The sequence below is a fragment of the Ammodytes marinus genome (assembly GCF_949987685.1).
Source record: "Ammodytes marinus genome assembly, chromosome: 21".
NCBI lineage: Eukaryota > Metazoa > Chordata > Actinopteri > Uranoscopiformes > Ammodytidae > Ammodytes > Ammodytes marinus.
The window spans coordinates 9,369,243-9,382,901 of NC_137225.1; the positions used below are offsets into that span (position 1 = coordinate 9,369,243).

General features: G+C 40.5%; 1 protein-coding gene across 1 annotated transcript in view; it reads left to right on the plus strand.

The window, feature by feature from the left end:
* The window catches only part of myripb (myosin VIIA and Rab interacting protein b), a gene marked incomplete at its 5' end in the record, with an annotated part of 118,393 nt that overhangs the window by 95,777 nt on the left and 8,957 nt on the right, over nucleotides 1-13,659 (plus strand). The window contains 7 exons of the mRNA XM_080050593.1: nucleotides 1,941-2,038; nucleotides 2,359-2,439; nucleotides 3,340-3,501; nucleotides 5,320-5,476; nucleotides 5,784-6,352; nucleotides 8,812-8,961; nucleotides 9,382-10,077. Coding sequence (XP_079906719.1) covers nucleotides 1,941-2,038; nucleotides 2,359-2,439; nucleotides 3,340-3,501; nucleotides 5,320-5,476; nucleotides 5,784-6,352; nucleotides 8,812-8,961; nucleotides 9,382-10,077 — 1,913 coding nt within the window. The remainder of the gene's footprint in view (nucleotides 1-1,940; nucleotides 2,039-2,358; nucleotides 2,440-3,339; nucleotides 3,502-5,319; nucleotides 5,477-5,783; nucleotides 6,353-8,811; nucleotides 8,962-9,381; nucleotides 10,078-13,659) is intronic.

A 13,659-nucleotide genomic window follows, 5' to 3' on the forward strand; every position in this document is an offset into this window, starting at 1 on the left:
GTTTTAGAATATTTTACATTACAAATCTTGAAAGTCCTGCATCACAACCATGATACGTCAACATCGACTTACAATTTCTGAAGAAGTTATTTGAAATGTTTCAATAATTTAATTTTCCTGAAGTAGTTCATATTAGCACCTATCATCAACTGAAAAACCAAACTGCTAGAAAAACTCTATTTGTTCTGTTTAAGAAACGTTAAATATGTCAACACCGTCAGATATCAAAAACATGTACAGTCATATGAAAAAGTTTGGGAACCCCTCTCAGCCGGCAACATTGCACTGATTTGTTGAACCATGTACAGATACACAATCTGCAGCCAGATGTTCTTGCAGGTCTTTGGAGGTGATCTTTGGGTTGTGTGCAACCATTCTCACAATCCGCCGCATATGCCGCTCTTGTACTTTTCTTGGTCTGCTAGACCTGGGTTTAACTGCAACTGTGCCTGTGTCCTTCCATTCCCTGACAACGTTCCTTACAGTAGAAATTGACAATTGAAACCTTTGGGAAAGCTTCTTGTAGCCTTCCCCTAAACCATGATAATGAATAATCTTTGTTTTTAAGATATTTTGGGAGCAGTTTTGATGGTCCCATTCTGTCTCACTTCAGCAGAGAGTCAAAGAGAAGTGCAACTTGCATTCAGGCACCTAAAATACATTTTCTCATGATTAAACAGACATTTCTATGAGGTTCAAGGCTTAACAACATAATCCAACCAACTTTGTGTTTAAAGTCATCAGTTTTACATGCTGTTACAGGCATTCAAATCAACAAAACCACAAGGGTACCCATATTTTTGCACAGCCAGTTTTTCACATTTTATTTTATTTCACACAACCAAATACTGCTTTTCAAAAAATCTTTGTTTGGAAAACATCCCAGTACTTAGCTGTTCCTGGTAAATTAAATACATACCACTTTTATCTTTTTTGTGTGAAAGCAGAGTCAATTATAATGCCGGCTGAGAGGGGTTCCCAAACTTTTTCATATGACTGTATATTCATATACATTTTGAAAAGATTTTTTTGTGGCTCTATCAGTTTTGGTGACTATTTGTGATCACTATAGCCTACATCTCATGGGTCTAGCATAAAATGAGGGAACATTTATTTGTGTTTTTTGGTGTCTGACACAAAATAAGGAATGGCAAGCTAAAAAGCCCATGTTAAAAAGGAGAAGCAAGGTAAAAAGTCCATTTTGATAAAAAGGACAAAAGCTGGGAGGTTGTGGCCAGGAGACCAGCATTGCTTAGTATATGTTGGATACATACATGTAATTTAATTTGCCTAAACATAGGGTTTGTATTTTTTCAACATTGCACCCTGTTTTGTCCCACTTCTCAAGAATCACTGATATAACAAATCAATGCAGCAGAGCCATTGATATATATATATTTTTTAAGTTGCCCACATCTGTCTTCCTTGTCTGCAACTCAACCAACAACAGCCAGTTTGGGATTTGGGTGTATCATGCAGGTCCCGGTAGTGTTGAGCCACTACCTTCAAGCTGAGATGAGGAACAGGTGACATATATCTGGTCCATTCTTTCCAACTCCATCTGGAAAGAATGGGCGAGACAGTACCCCTTTCTTTTTTTCATTCATCCCTCTGAATGTCTCACATTGTTTTGCGTGAATACTTCTTGGAGCCCGAAAGAAGTGAAACTGTCCAATATCTCAGACAAAAAAAGATGAGAAAATATCCCAAAACATTCATTCAACTATTTGAAACAAAACATTATCTGTCTTTTTCGTCTTTAATATCCACTTAAACATCTTTTGACCCTTAAGATTTATCTTGTGACTTAATAGCGGGATTGTGACCCCCATGTTTGGAACCCCTCGGAATAGAGTTAAAAGGAGAGGGTAGGAATATGTGTTAGGAGATGGGAGGTTGTATATATAGGTTAATGTATGGGTTATGTGTTGTTATGTTAGGACACAGCATGGCAGAGACGCTCACAGTCGCCCTGCGTGTCGCTGAGGAGGCTATAGAGGAGGCCATCGCCAAGGCGGAGGAGTACAGCGACAGCTTGGTGAGACAAAACCCTCTGTTCTCTTCCTCCTTTCATCCATCTCCTCCATTTTTCTCTTCATCCCCCTCTACTCTATCTGTCTTGGCGTGTCTCTATTGGTCTCAGTATCAGCTGGATGCAGTCATGCTCTGGTAATTCACAGTCGCTTTGAACAGAATATATACTGTGTGTGTGTGTGTGTGTGTGTGTGTGTGTGTGTGTGTGTGTGTGTGTGTGTGTGTGTGTGTGTGTGTGTGTGTGTGTGTGTGTGTGTGTGTGTGTGTGTGTGTGTGTGTGTGTGTGTGTGTGTGTGTGTGTGTGTGTGTGTGTGTCGGGTGCAGGAGAAGCAGAATGAGGCTCGGTATCTGCGGGACCACAAAGAGGAGCTCATAGAGGAATTAGCCACGACCATTGTACAAAAAGTAGGTCCAGTTCACAGTGCATTATATTTTTGTATGTTTCTATTGTCCCATGTACTGTGTATGAAAGTGTTACGTGTAATGAACCCAAAGGCAGGTCCCACCTCTGTCTCCACCTTTGACTACTGCAAATTCTAAAACAAATTGATGTGACACTTTGATAGAGAGATGGCACATGAAGGTAGACAATTTAAGCTCTTTTGAAATTGGAATTTACTGCACCATTTGAGATAAAGGGCAGCTAGTCTTTTGAATTTGATATTTTAAGTTGGCATTAAGATTCAAATGACAACCGCTTTCATTTTAATCCAGTTCTGTAATTTGCATAGGGCTTGGAGATAAAACTTTGCAGTTGCTTGATTGCCTTTTAAGTTTTAACTAAAAAAAATGTTCATCAAGTCTCTGAAGGTGAAATTAAAAAATATATTTTTGAGGATGGTGGTGCCTGATGATATTAAAATAAAATTCAAATGGAAACTGGATGATTGGTTTTAGAGCTAAAGTGCATAACTTTTTCTTAATGTTGCTTATAGCCATAGCCAAACGAGTTGACACAAAGTTGATTAAGCCTTATATGCTCCACAAATTTACTCAGTATGGCAGCTTTACCAAACTGGTGTGTGTGTGTGTCCCTGACACTTGTGCAGGAGCTCAGAAAAATTCCCAGGAAGCGCAGATGAAATGTTTCATTTGTTGATTCTACTGCTAACCTGGACGACCAGCAGAAGGTTCCATTATCACAAAACACTCATGCCTAAGTGTAAAATGCTATCATAGGATCTTGTTTTAATTTTTCCTAATCAGAATGGTCTAGTAAATAAAGCTTGCTCACAGTTGTCAAAGTCATCAGAACTCTCTCATTTTGTCTTTTCTTTCTCTTTAATTCTCCTCCTTGGTGTGTAGATCATCCAGAGGAGGAAGCGTTCAGTGATGCAGACAGAGTACGACTTTGTCTGGCCTCAGTCTCAGTCTATGATCCAGCCCAGTGAGCTCCCCTCTCCTACTAACCCTCAAGCCTCTTCACAAGGACCACAGGATCCGCTCAAGACCTCCTATCCTCTCTGGGTCAGTGCCTTGCCTCCGCTTCGACTATTAAAACAGTCAAAGAAAAAAAAAAAAATGCCAACCACATCCGGTTGAAGTCAAAAACAAAAGCCGTCCCCGTCTGTCTGCGAGTTTCTTGACCAGAAAGGTTTTTTGCACCATGTGTTCAAAGAAGCAATGGTTTGTTTTTCTTTTCCCCAGTGTCCCTTGCTGTACATTTCTCAGTTCATTTCACAGCATATACAGTGTAATGTTCCTCTGTCTGTGTTTTGGTAAGTATGGCCTCAGGGGTGGACCAGACATTTGCCCCGGTTGAAAAGCACACGGGAATGTTGTGTTTGGCAGAAAAGCACTGTGACTTTTCAATAGCACCGGTCACATACAGTACGTGGTGACGATGTGGTCTCATTTAGCATATGTATCTTGGTTTATTTCTTTGTCTGGTGTCGGCCTTATGTCTTGTAGCTGTCGTATTGGAAACTTTGTGGTGAGGCGTCTTGACATTTTGCATTACCTAATCTTTTGTTAGATTCAAAGGATTGAGGTATTCCCCCAAAACATCAGTGTGGTTTGTATTTTGATACTTTAAAAAACAAAACAATGAAACTTAAACTATATTATTGTATTGCTTGGACTTGGCAGACATATTGTATGGCACTTTTTGTAGTTTCCCCTACTTTTCCTAAGGGGAAATAGACCACAAAGCAATACTTTTTTTAAGTAGACAAAAGTGTAGCTTTGAACTTAATGTTTACCAAGTGCAAATGTATTCTTATTTCTACCTGAGAGCTGAAGACAGTTACCGGGCATTGTATCTCATTTTCATACACATTGGAGAAAAGTCCACACAGCACACTGACAACAAACAGGTTATACAGTACACACACACACACACACACACACACACACAAATCAGCTATGCACACACACCTGCAGCACTGCAACTCAGCAGGGACTCACAGAGATTTGTCATCGTCCCGTGTGTGTGCCAGCCATCAAAGCTGTGCTCCGCAGGCCTCACCGTTCTGTTTCCCGCTGTTTTCACTCAGGGAAGATCAAAGTCTGTTGAAATACTGAGGGGGACCTCCTCAACCGCTGGGATGGGCTCTGTTTATTAGCTCTCTGCAAACACACTCACTGTGACAGACTGCATGCAGATACACCCTTCAAACAGTACTGCCACACTGATGAATAGGGTAATCTTAATGGTGCATCCCAGCCTTTGTAAGAACCAATATTTCTTCTGCAATTCTTTTTTGCACTACTGTACTGTCCAGTCGATATAGTGGACAATACATCAGACTTTTCCCTTTGATATAGTTATAGAATGTTTAAGTGGGAGGTTTGTTCCCCAGAATGAAGTTTAAATCCCCCTCTGCAGTATATTGGCCCCTTTTAGTTTACGTGCATTTACAGCATCCCTGTTTAATTCAACCAGGACCTTTGCCCTGGTTTTCCTTGTCAACGTGAGGCAAACAGATGTTTTTCTGATTCTTCATAAAGGTCTCCCTCTCTCACACATCCTCTCAGTAGGGTAGTGACTCTGTCGACTAGTTATTGAGTTGTTTTCTAGCTCCACCTGCTGACGATAGTCTTGAATCACAGCCCAGGCTGTTAACCTACTAGCCAGAGGGACCAAATTCCTCTCTCTTTATATTCAATCACTACTATTTATGGATATTATATTTGGCCTGTTCAAGCAGTAATAATCTGTCTGGAGCTCGTGTTTGGCTGAAGATGCCTGCTCTGACTCAAGTGGACTAAATGAGAGTGAAATTCAGGGAGAAGAGGGTGATGTTAACGTTACATTTTTACATTTTTGTGCCTCAAACCTCTTAGCGGTCGCGGTCGGCGTTCTCCCTCACCAGTGACGACTCCCCGGAGAAAGAGGAGGGGGCCGGGGCGGGCAGCCTGCAGGACTACGCTTCTCTAAAGAGGGAGGGCAAGGCTACGGCCCTACCCAGCTGGAAGAGTGTCGACCGACTAGACAACTCCAGTAAATATCACATTCACACGTTTTAATGTCTGAGATGGTTTTTTTTCCTTTGATGCCATACTGATGCAGGTTCAACTGTGTATCCAGTGTGCTATAGAATATGAATCTTTTGGGGTGCAATGAAAAAATTGTAGATAATTATAACATGACATTTTTTGGAAAAACAGAATTTAGGGGTCAACAGAATTTATGCACTACAACTTTAAAGAGATGTCTCAATTCAGTCTGAAATGTGAAAAGTACAGGTTTTGAAACAATACTTTTCCTTAAACCTCCTATCAATCTATTCTATTCTATATTCTCTCAGGTGCTTCCTCGGTGCTGCAGAGCCCCGACGGTAACTGGATCGCGCTGCACAGCTCTCAGCTCTCTCGGCCCAGCCTGCTCACCAAGAGGAAGAGCCTGGCCTTCAGTGTCTTGGAGAAGGAGTCGGGTGTGGTGTCTGCCTACGACGAGATGGGCTCCGACTCTGAAGACCAGGACCATGAGGACGTGGGCTGGGACGCGGCCTTCACGCAGTCCAGAGGCCGCAAGATGTCCGACGAGACCTACTACACGGACTCGCAGCACGACCCCGAGTGGACGTACTCACAGCACCTGCCCGTCACGTCGCCGTCTTCGGGCCAGTACACCAACACAGAGACTCTCAACTCGGATTCGGAGGCCTCTTCTGTGCTGTCGGCGTGCCCGCGCAAACCACCACCGACACCTCACAACAACCTGCTGAGGAAGAAAGGGCTTCCACCACAGGACACCACACACCTGCACCCACCACATCACCAGCCGCTCTACACACAACACCAACAAGTGCACCACAACGTCCCACCTCCGTATCCACTCAACCCAGAGGCACTGGATGTCAACTTTAACCCCAAGGTGATTTCTTATAATTGTATGGGATTATTCTATGCTAACAAATATTTTGTTGTTGTTCTGTTATCTAGAAGGTTGGATGAGGGGGAAGCGTTGTATACAGTAGGTAGAACATAACATTAGACATATGAAAATATCCTCAGAAGTGGTGTAGGAAAATTTCACATTTGCTTAAGTTAGTTTACCAATACAGCAGGGTACAATAAATAATTTACGAGTAGTAAATCTATTAGTTAAGTTATTACTCCTGACTGGGTAGTGCAACCTGGAGCAGCAAGTCTTCTCCCCAGGGTTTGAAGGCGGCTAGGACAGGAACTTCCCTGAGCTCATACAGCTTGATAGAATTGATTAAAATATAGAAAAATAAAATAAAAAATAAAAATAAAAATAAAAAAAGAAGGAAAAAATGTAGTGAAAATAATAATGGTAATAATAACAATTTTTTATAAAATAAATAACTGTTGTTTGTGCTCTATCTCCTCACCCTCCTCGTCTTCTGCAGGACTGAATTGAAGGCTAGAGAGTCGACTATTTACTCTATATTTATTTATTTTTGTCTCAAGTAATATTTCTACTATTATTAATTATTTAATATTTTCTTTTTTATATATATATATATTTATATATATACATATATATTTAGATATTTTCTCTTCTGTCTTCACTAACCACACGCCCGACCACGAATAACATCTTCAATACAAAATACATATCAACCCAGTAACATTCCCTTTCCCCTTAATACAATAACAACACAAGATAACTTTTAGTTTTTTAGTTTTTCTGCTCTTATTTATCTATGATTATGACTCTTATTTCCATAATTTTTGTTTATCAGTATTGTCAATATGGATAACGATAGCCATATTTCAACACGATCTCCCTTAAAACTGCTCATATATATAATTTTATTGATTTCTCTTTGTTTCTTTTTATTTATCTCTCTCTCCCAATTATGTAATGACCTTATGACAACATTCAAAACTGTGGATCAAAAGTCTAAAATGCCATAATGGAAACTAATACTGTTTAAACAACCGAAAATGCCATTCTTATCATTACATTCTTATTATGATGATTATTCACTTATTTTTTTTTATCTATGCATGTATACACACACACACACACACACACACACACACACACAGCCTGTCAACAACAATGTAAAAATATGCAATGACCTCCTGCTTGTTTTTGTCTCGTCCGTTCTGTCTTAAATGTGAACACTTAAATTGTCATGTCCCTCACCTAATGCTATGTATTTCACCTGTCTTGTCCTGCATCACGTAAAGAAAAAAAAAAAGTAAAAAAAGAAAAAAAAAGAACGATCAACGATAATTTTTTAAGCAGAACTCGAAGAAAGTGTTTAAATATATAGAAAAAAAAGTAATGGCAGCCCAAAGAGGAGTGGATGTAGAGACCGAGAAGCACCTCCTCCTTCAATGCCCCAAATCAAAAAAATTCCACAAAATATGTTTTAGCAAATTTAGCAAATACATCCACATTTTATCAACTCACCTGAAGACCAATTAAAAATATTAATGGGAGAGATAAAAGAGAGCTCCGTCCTCGCAAGACAGTTTATTTCGGCATGCCACAACATGAGAGAATGATATCCTATACACCAGGCCTCACTGTTTCAATTTGTTTTATTATCATGATAATCGATAAACTATAATGTGTAAATAAGTAATTTTTCTTGTCCATATATACATCTGTATGTAATGTTTTATTGTTATATATATATATATATATATATATATATATATATATATATATATATATATATATATATATATATATATATATATATATATATATATATATATATATATATATATATATATATATATACAATACTGTCCTGAATGTTCTCTTTTAGTATTATTTGTATTAACTGTAATATTTGTAATATTGTAAGGCTTTGGCAACACTGTTTGTTTACCACAATAGTCATGCCAATAAAGCTTTTTGAATTGAATAAAGAAATTACTCCTACTGAAGTAAAAGTACAGTAGCAAAATGAACTCATGTGTCATAGTAAAAGTACTTGAGAAATTGGCCCCTGTGATTGATATAGGGTTACGGTTTTCCACTTCAAATGTAGTTAGTTTAGGCTTGTGGTTCCCAACGATGAATCTGAGTAGAAAAATAGGAAAAAGCCTGTGCACTGCATGCAGACTAAAGGTGCTGGTCCAAAATAGCCACAAATGTGGTAATTACTGATTGATGTGATAAATCTGAGATTCATGTGGTGATTCATCAAACAAGATATAGGAAAAAAACTACGATCTACTACAGAAAATCTGTTGTATTTCTCTGCAAACTGCTATGTTTGTGGAATAATAGACAAGTTAGCCTCTTTGAGCCACAAACAGTTATTTTAATGAAATAATCTGAGTTGTTCTAGGGGACATTTGTCTTTTTGGCTGTATTTGACTTTTGTGTACATTTGTTCCCAGGTGATGGGAGACAGCAGTGAGGCTGAAGAGAGGCCGATTGACCCGGTCAGACGATCACGGAGACGCAGGAAAAGCAAGAGAGAGTCCATAACGGATCAGAGCAAGCAGGCAGGCCAGAGCCATGCGCAGTCCATCTACCCATTAGTACAGGTACAATATCACACCTGCAGTTATACTGCTCTTAGAAGCCAGTGTTTTCTCATTTTATTCTTAATCGTAACTTACTTGAAATTCCCACTGTGTCGTGAGAAAATGTAGCGGTAGTAAAATAATAACTTGCCCGTTGGGAGGTAGCAAATTAAATGATGTGTCTAATGATAAAGCCATTCAGGCGGCCTAATCTCATATTTGTTACTGTTTGCAATCCTTGGTAAATATTTGATCAAGGTAATTAGCATTCATTTTTCCTAGTAGATTACTTCTGCTTTTACTTGGAGTTTTTCCTCAGTCGATCTTAGGGTCTAAGGAGGGTGTCATATTGTGTACGGACTGAAGCAAATGGTTATTACTGGGCTTTACAGTATATATAAAAACTGATTTCTTTGTCTTTGTCTCTGTCCCTCACTCTAGGAGAACAGTGGTGTTCTACTCAATGCCCTGCTGAAGAGGGGCATGAGTGAGGAACAGGCTGTTATCGACGCCACAGCCCTGCCAGCTGCACCAGAATCCTGCAAATCAGATGGCATGACGCCCGAGCCGCAGGACTTGAACACTGTGGCCCCGAATTCGGCCGTGCCCAGCCCTCTGCAGCCCTACCCTCTAGCTCCTAAGCGCTCGTTGCCCCTTGACCCTGGGCCGGTAGACCCCTTAGAAGAGGAACTACAGTCCAGACTGAGCCAGCTGGTCAGCCGCGCCAACAGCAAAGGCAGCAGCAGCAGCTCTTCGGATGAGGAGAACAACAGACCAAAAAAGACGGACAGAGAAAGTGAAAGACAGAAAGAGAGGACGAGGCCGAAAGAAATGGAACAAGTCAACGGGCAGGAGAGGAAGAGGAGCGAGAGGCTTAAAAAGAGTCTTTCGGTGAGAGAGGAGGTGAGGGAGAGGAGGTTAGAGAGAGCGGCGGGGGGAAGTTTCCAGGAGAAATGGGACGAGCAGGGCCAAAAGAGAGCGGACAGGAGGGAGCTGAGCAGACAGCACAGCAAGAGACAACACAAGAGGGACATGGAGAAGGAAGGAGCAGGGGTCACAAGGAGGAGCGGCTCCAGCAACGCAAGCTCACCTGCTGTTACACCTTCCTCCCAGGAGGTGGTGCTGGCAGACAACCAGGTAAGGAGATTTGGGAGTACAGTAGATTTCATTTGAATCCACCGCTCGGCTCCGCCCTGCAATGGAAGTACACAGCAGTCTGTCTGTCTGTCTTTTTCTACAATTAGTTTTTGTTTCGTCCTGATTTTGTGTTCATCCCCTCATCTTCCTCTTTTATCCTTGTATTTATGTGACACTCACCGCTGTCCCCCATCCTTTGCTTTTTCCCTCTTTTTCTATGCTTCCATTCTATTCTTTTTTGGCTGGTTGTTCATGTTCGTGTGTGTGTGTGTGTGTGTGTGTGTGTGTGTGTGTGTGTGTGTGTGTGTGTGTGTGTGTGTGTGTGTGTGTGTGTGTGTGTGTGTGTGTGTGTGTGTGTGTGTGTGTGTGTGTGTGTGTGTGTGTGTGTGTGTGTGTGTGTGTGTGTGTGTGTGTGTGCGGGGCAATGGCTCCAGTTGCTCTCCTCTCTCTTACAGTAGGTGAGATATTGTCTAGGGAGCAAAATCATTCTGCGATATGCTGTGCAGGGCAGTTGGGTGCACAGGTGGGGGGCAACAGGGGCCACTGCCAATGCCTGTTTTGTGTGTTTGCTGTCCAGAGTGCCGATTCGGAGTGCCTGAAGTCTTTTAATTCAAACCAGTATATTTAATCTGTCAGCCAATGGGACTTCCACATTTGCCCTAAGGTCAAACAAGGGGAATTTAAGCGGCTCTTGTTGGAGCATAAGTTACGTTGTTTTCTACCATAGGGGCACCCTAGTAGTATATGAGCCCTTCTCTTCTTTTTCATTTGAGCATACTCTAACAGAACTCTTCCACACTCTGTTTTGGCCCTAAGGTCACATCTGAGGGGCATGCATGACCAGGCTTCACAACTCCAATTGTACTGTACATACAAACACAGACGCCTGTGTGCATGCATGAACGCATAAGAAACATGCTATTAGAACGATATTTCCTTAATAAATGCACAGTAATGCATTAACTTCTTATCTAAATGTACAGGCATGTTGGTACTAAAGACGTTTTTCTCTTATTTGTTGGAAGGGCAGTGCAGCTAAAGTAGCAGAAAGTGTTGCAGCTGTATAAACATGATATGTTGCAATTTCCCCGTTAGACCCAAAACCATACTTTCTAATCTCCCATGCTTTGCAGTGGTTTTTCAAGAATCATACTAGAACATATCCATCACAGAGGAGCTGCAAATATCATTATTTCATTAATCAAATCCTCAAAAGGTCAAATCCTCCACAGCCACAGGCCCGGTTGTGTTTTGCATAGGAAGAAAGTTCCAAACAAAACGAGTCTAATGTATCACACACACAGCGACAACAGACATCCAGATATCGAACAAAGGAAAATGACATCCTGACATAAACTTCAACAACCTATGCGCAAAATCAGTCAGTCTTTATGATGCATAGTATGTACTAACATGACAGTATGAACTATAACTATTAACTAAGATGTCAGTATACATACTAAATCTGCTTGATTTAGCTTGGCTGTGCTGTTAATGTACACTACAGTATTGTCCAATATTTAACTGCACGCATACAAATACTTGTAAAAGAGCTTTTTGACATTCCAAAGTTACTTTTTGTTTGCATGATGTCCACTGCAGCACACATGGCATTACTTCATTTAAAAACGGTTAAGGAGCTTTGAGTTCTTTAGTAGATTAATCTTGTTAGATTAATGTAGGGTGAAAAGTTGTATGTAGTACATAAAGAATGATACCTGTATGTCTTATGGAAATAGTAGAGTAGAGTAGTAGTGAAAAATTGGCACGTAAAATCTATGATCATTTGGGTAAGAAACAGTGTTGTTGATGTTCCCTATTCATTCAAGTCAAAACCCACACAAAGAAAGATGGAAGACACATAAAACACCCACCCACACACACACACACATATACACACACACACACACACACACACACACACACACACACACACACACACTAGAACATTAAGAGCTCACCTTCTATACTAATGATAGGTCTGAGGTGTGTTGGTCATTAGCCAGACTCATTATAAGGGCTCTTATGAGTAATGCTCGTCTCTTGTGTACTGTATATGAAACATGCACTCGTTCGATCCATTTCCATTGCCTTTCACAGCTCCCTTTGAAAAGCCACCAGGATGTCTCTCAGTTTTTGGATTTTGTGAATAAGGCGGAACATAGGACAACAACTGTGGTATTTGTTGCTTTATAGTCTTTATTTTGTGTTTATATCAACTCTACACACTTTTTAAGAAGTACCTTCAATTTGTTCTCCATCAGATATATGGACTACAGCTTCACATGTTTGAAATGCTTTTCATTGTAGAATTTTTCTTTGACAGGACATTGAGTGAAGTTTTTTTTTAAGATTATTGTTTGGGCATTTTGCACTTTATTAGACAGTTTGGAGAGACAGAGATGAAATTGGGCAAAGAGGGGATAACATGCAGAGAACTGACCACTACACCACGAGCGCGAACCCCCCCCCCCCCCCTCCCGAATTTGATTTCCCACAGAATTATACCAGACTCATATGTTCATTACTTTTGTCTTACTACAGAAATACAACCAGATTTATTTGTCTAAAATACATCCTAAAATCCTTCTACAACAATAGCAGTGTGACAAAGTGTATATGTGCGACGTGTCAGACTGACAGATCTGTCTAGTGATGGCCTGGTTCTTTGGAGAGGATATGGATGTCAGACACTCACAAAAAAACATCCATTTCCCTATCGACCAACCAAAGTCGATACCTCGGACCGTCCATCTCCCCGTCTCATTCTTTCTAAAGATCACTGAATCGTAATGAAAAGAATGAAATAAGAGCTTTGGTTTTCTGCCAATACTGTATCCTGTTACCAAATGGTTGCCCCTAAACACCTAAAGTGCTGCCTTTCAGACTGTCACACTGTCTTTCTGGCGAAAGGAAAGGGATCAATACGCCTCCGATCCCACTGATCAAAGCTGTAGCCATGGGATTCATTCATTATTGAATGATATCCGTCTCCCTCCACTGCCCCAGTGCTTTTTTTCTTCTATTCAGAATAAAAAACAACAGCTTTCTTAATTAGGCGTCCTCACCACCATTGAATTATTACTTGTACCAGACAGCCTGAATTTTGGTACAAGCTGCTCCAGTTAATTGGGACACTGACTCGCAGTAAACACAATGACTAACATGTTGGTTTCATTAGCCTTGATAAAGCATCCTGATATAGTGAAGGATCCATCCATTCCAAAATGAACTAACTGAGCCTGAACTCACCCTTTCAGATCCCCATTTTTCTCTTTTTTGTTGTTGTTGAAATCATCCTTATTTTTAAGCACAAGTGTTTCGTCAGCATGTCATAATCATGGGTACATTTGAAATTGGTTTTGAAAATTGATAACTGATTTAATGACTGATTCCTCGGCCGCAAAACCAAATGCCATAACCGCTTTTTCTGTAGCCCTCTTGTCCTGAAGTATAGGCTGCAGAGCAATAGGAGATATTCTGTCCACTGCAGTATCTTTTACCTGTTCAAAGCCTAAAGAAGATAAAAGATCAATCACTCCTTCGGCTTAGTCTTGAAATGGTCTTTGCTTCCTTTTCTTC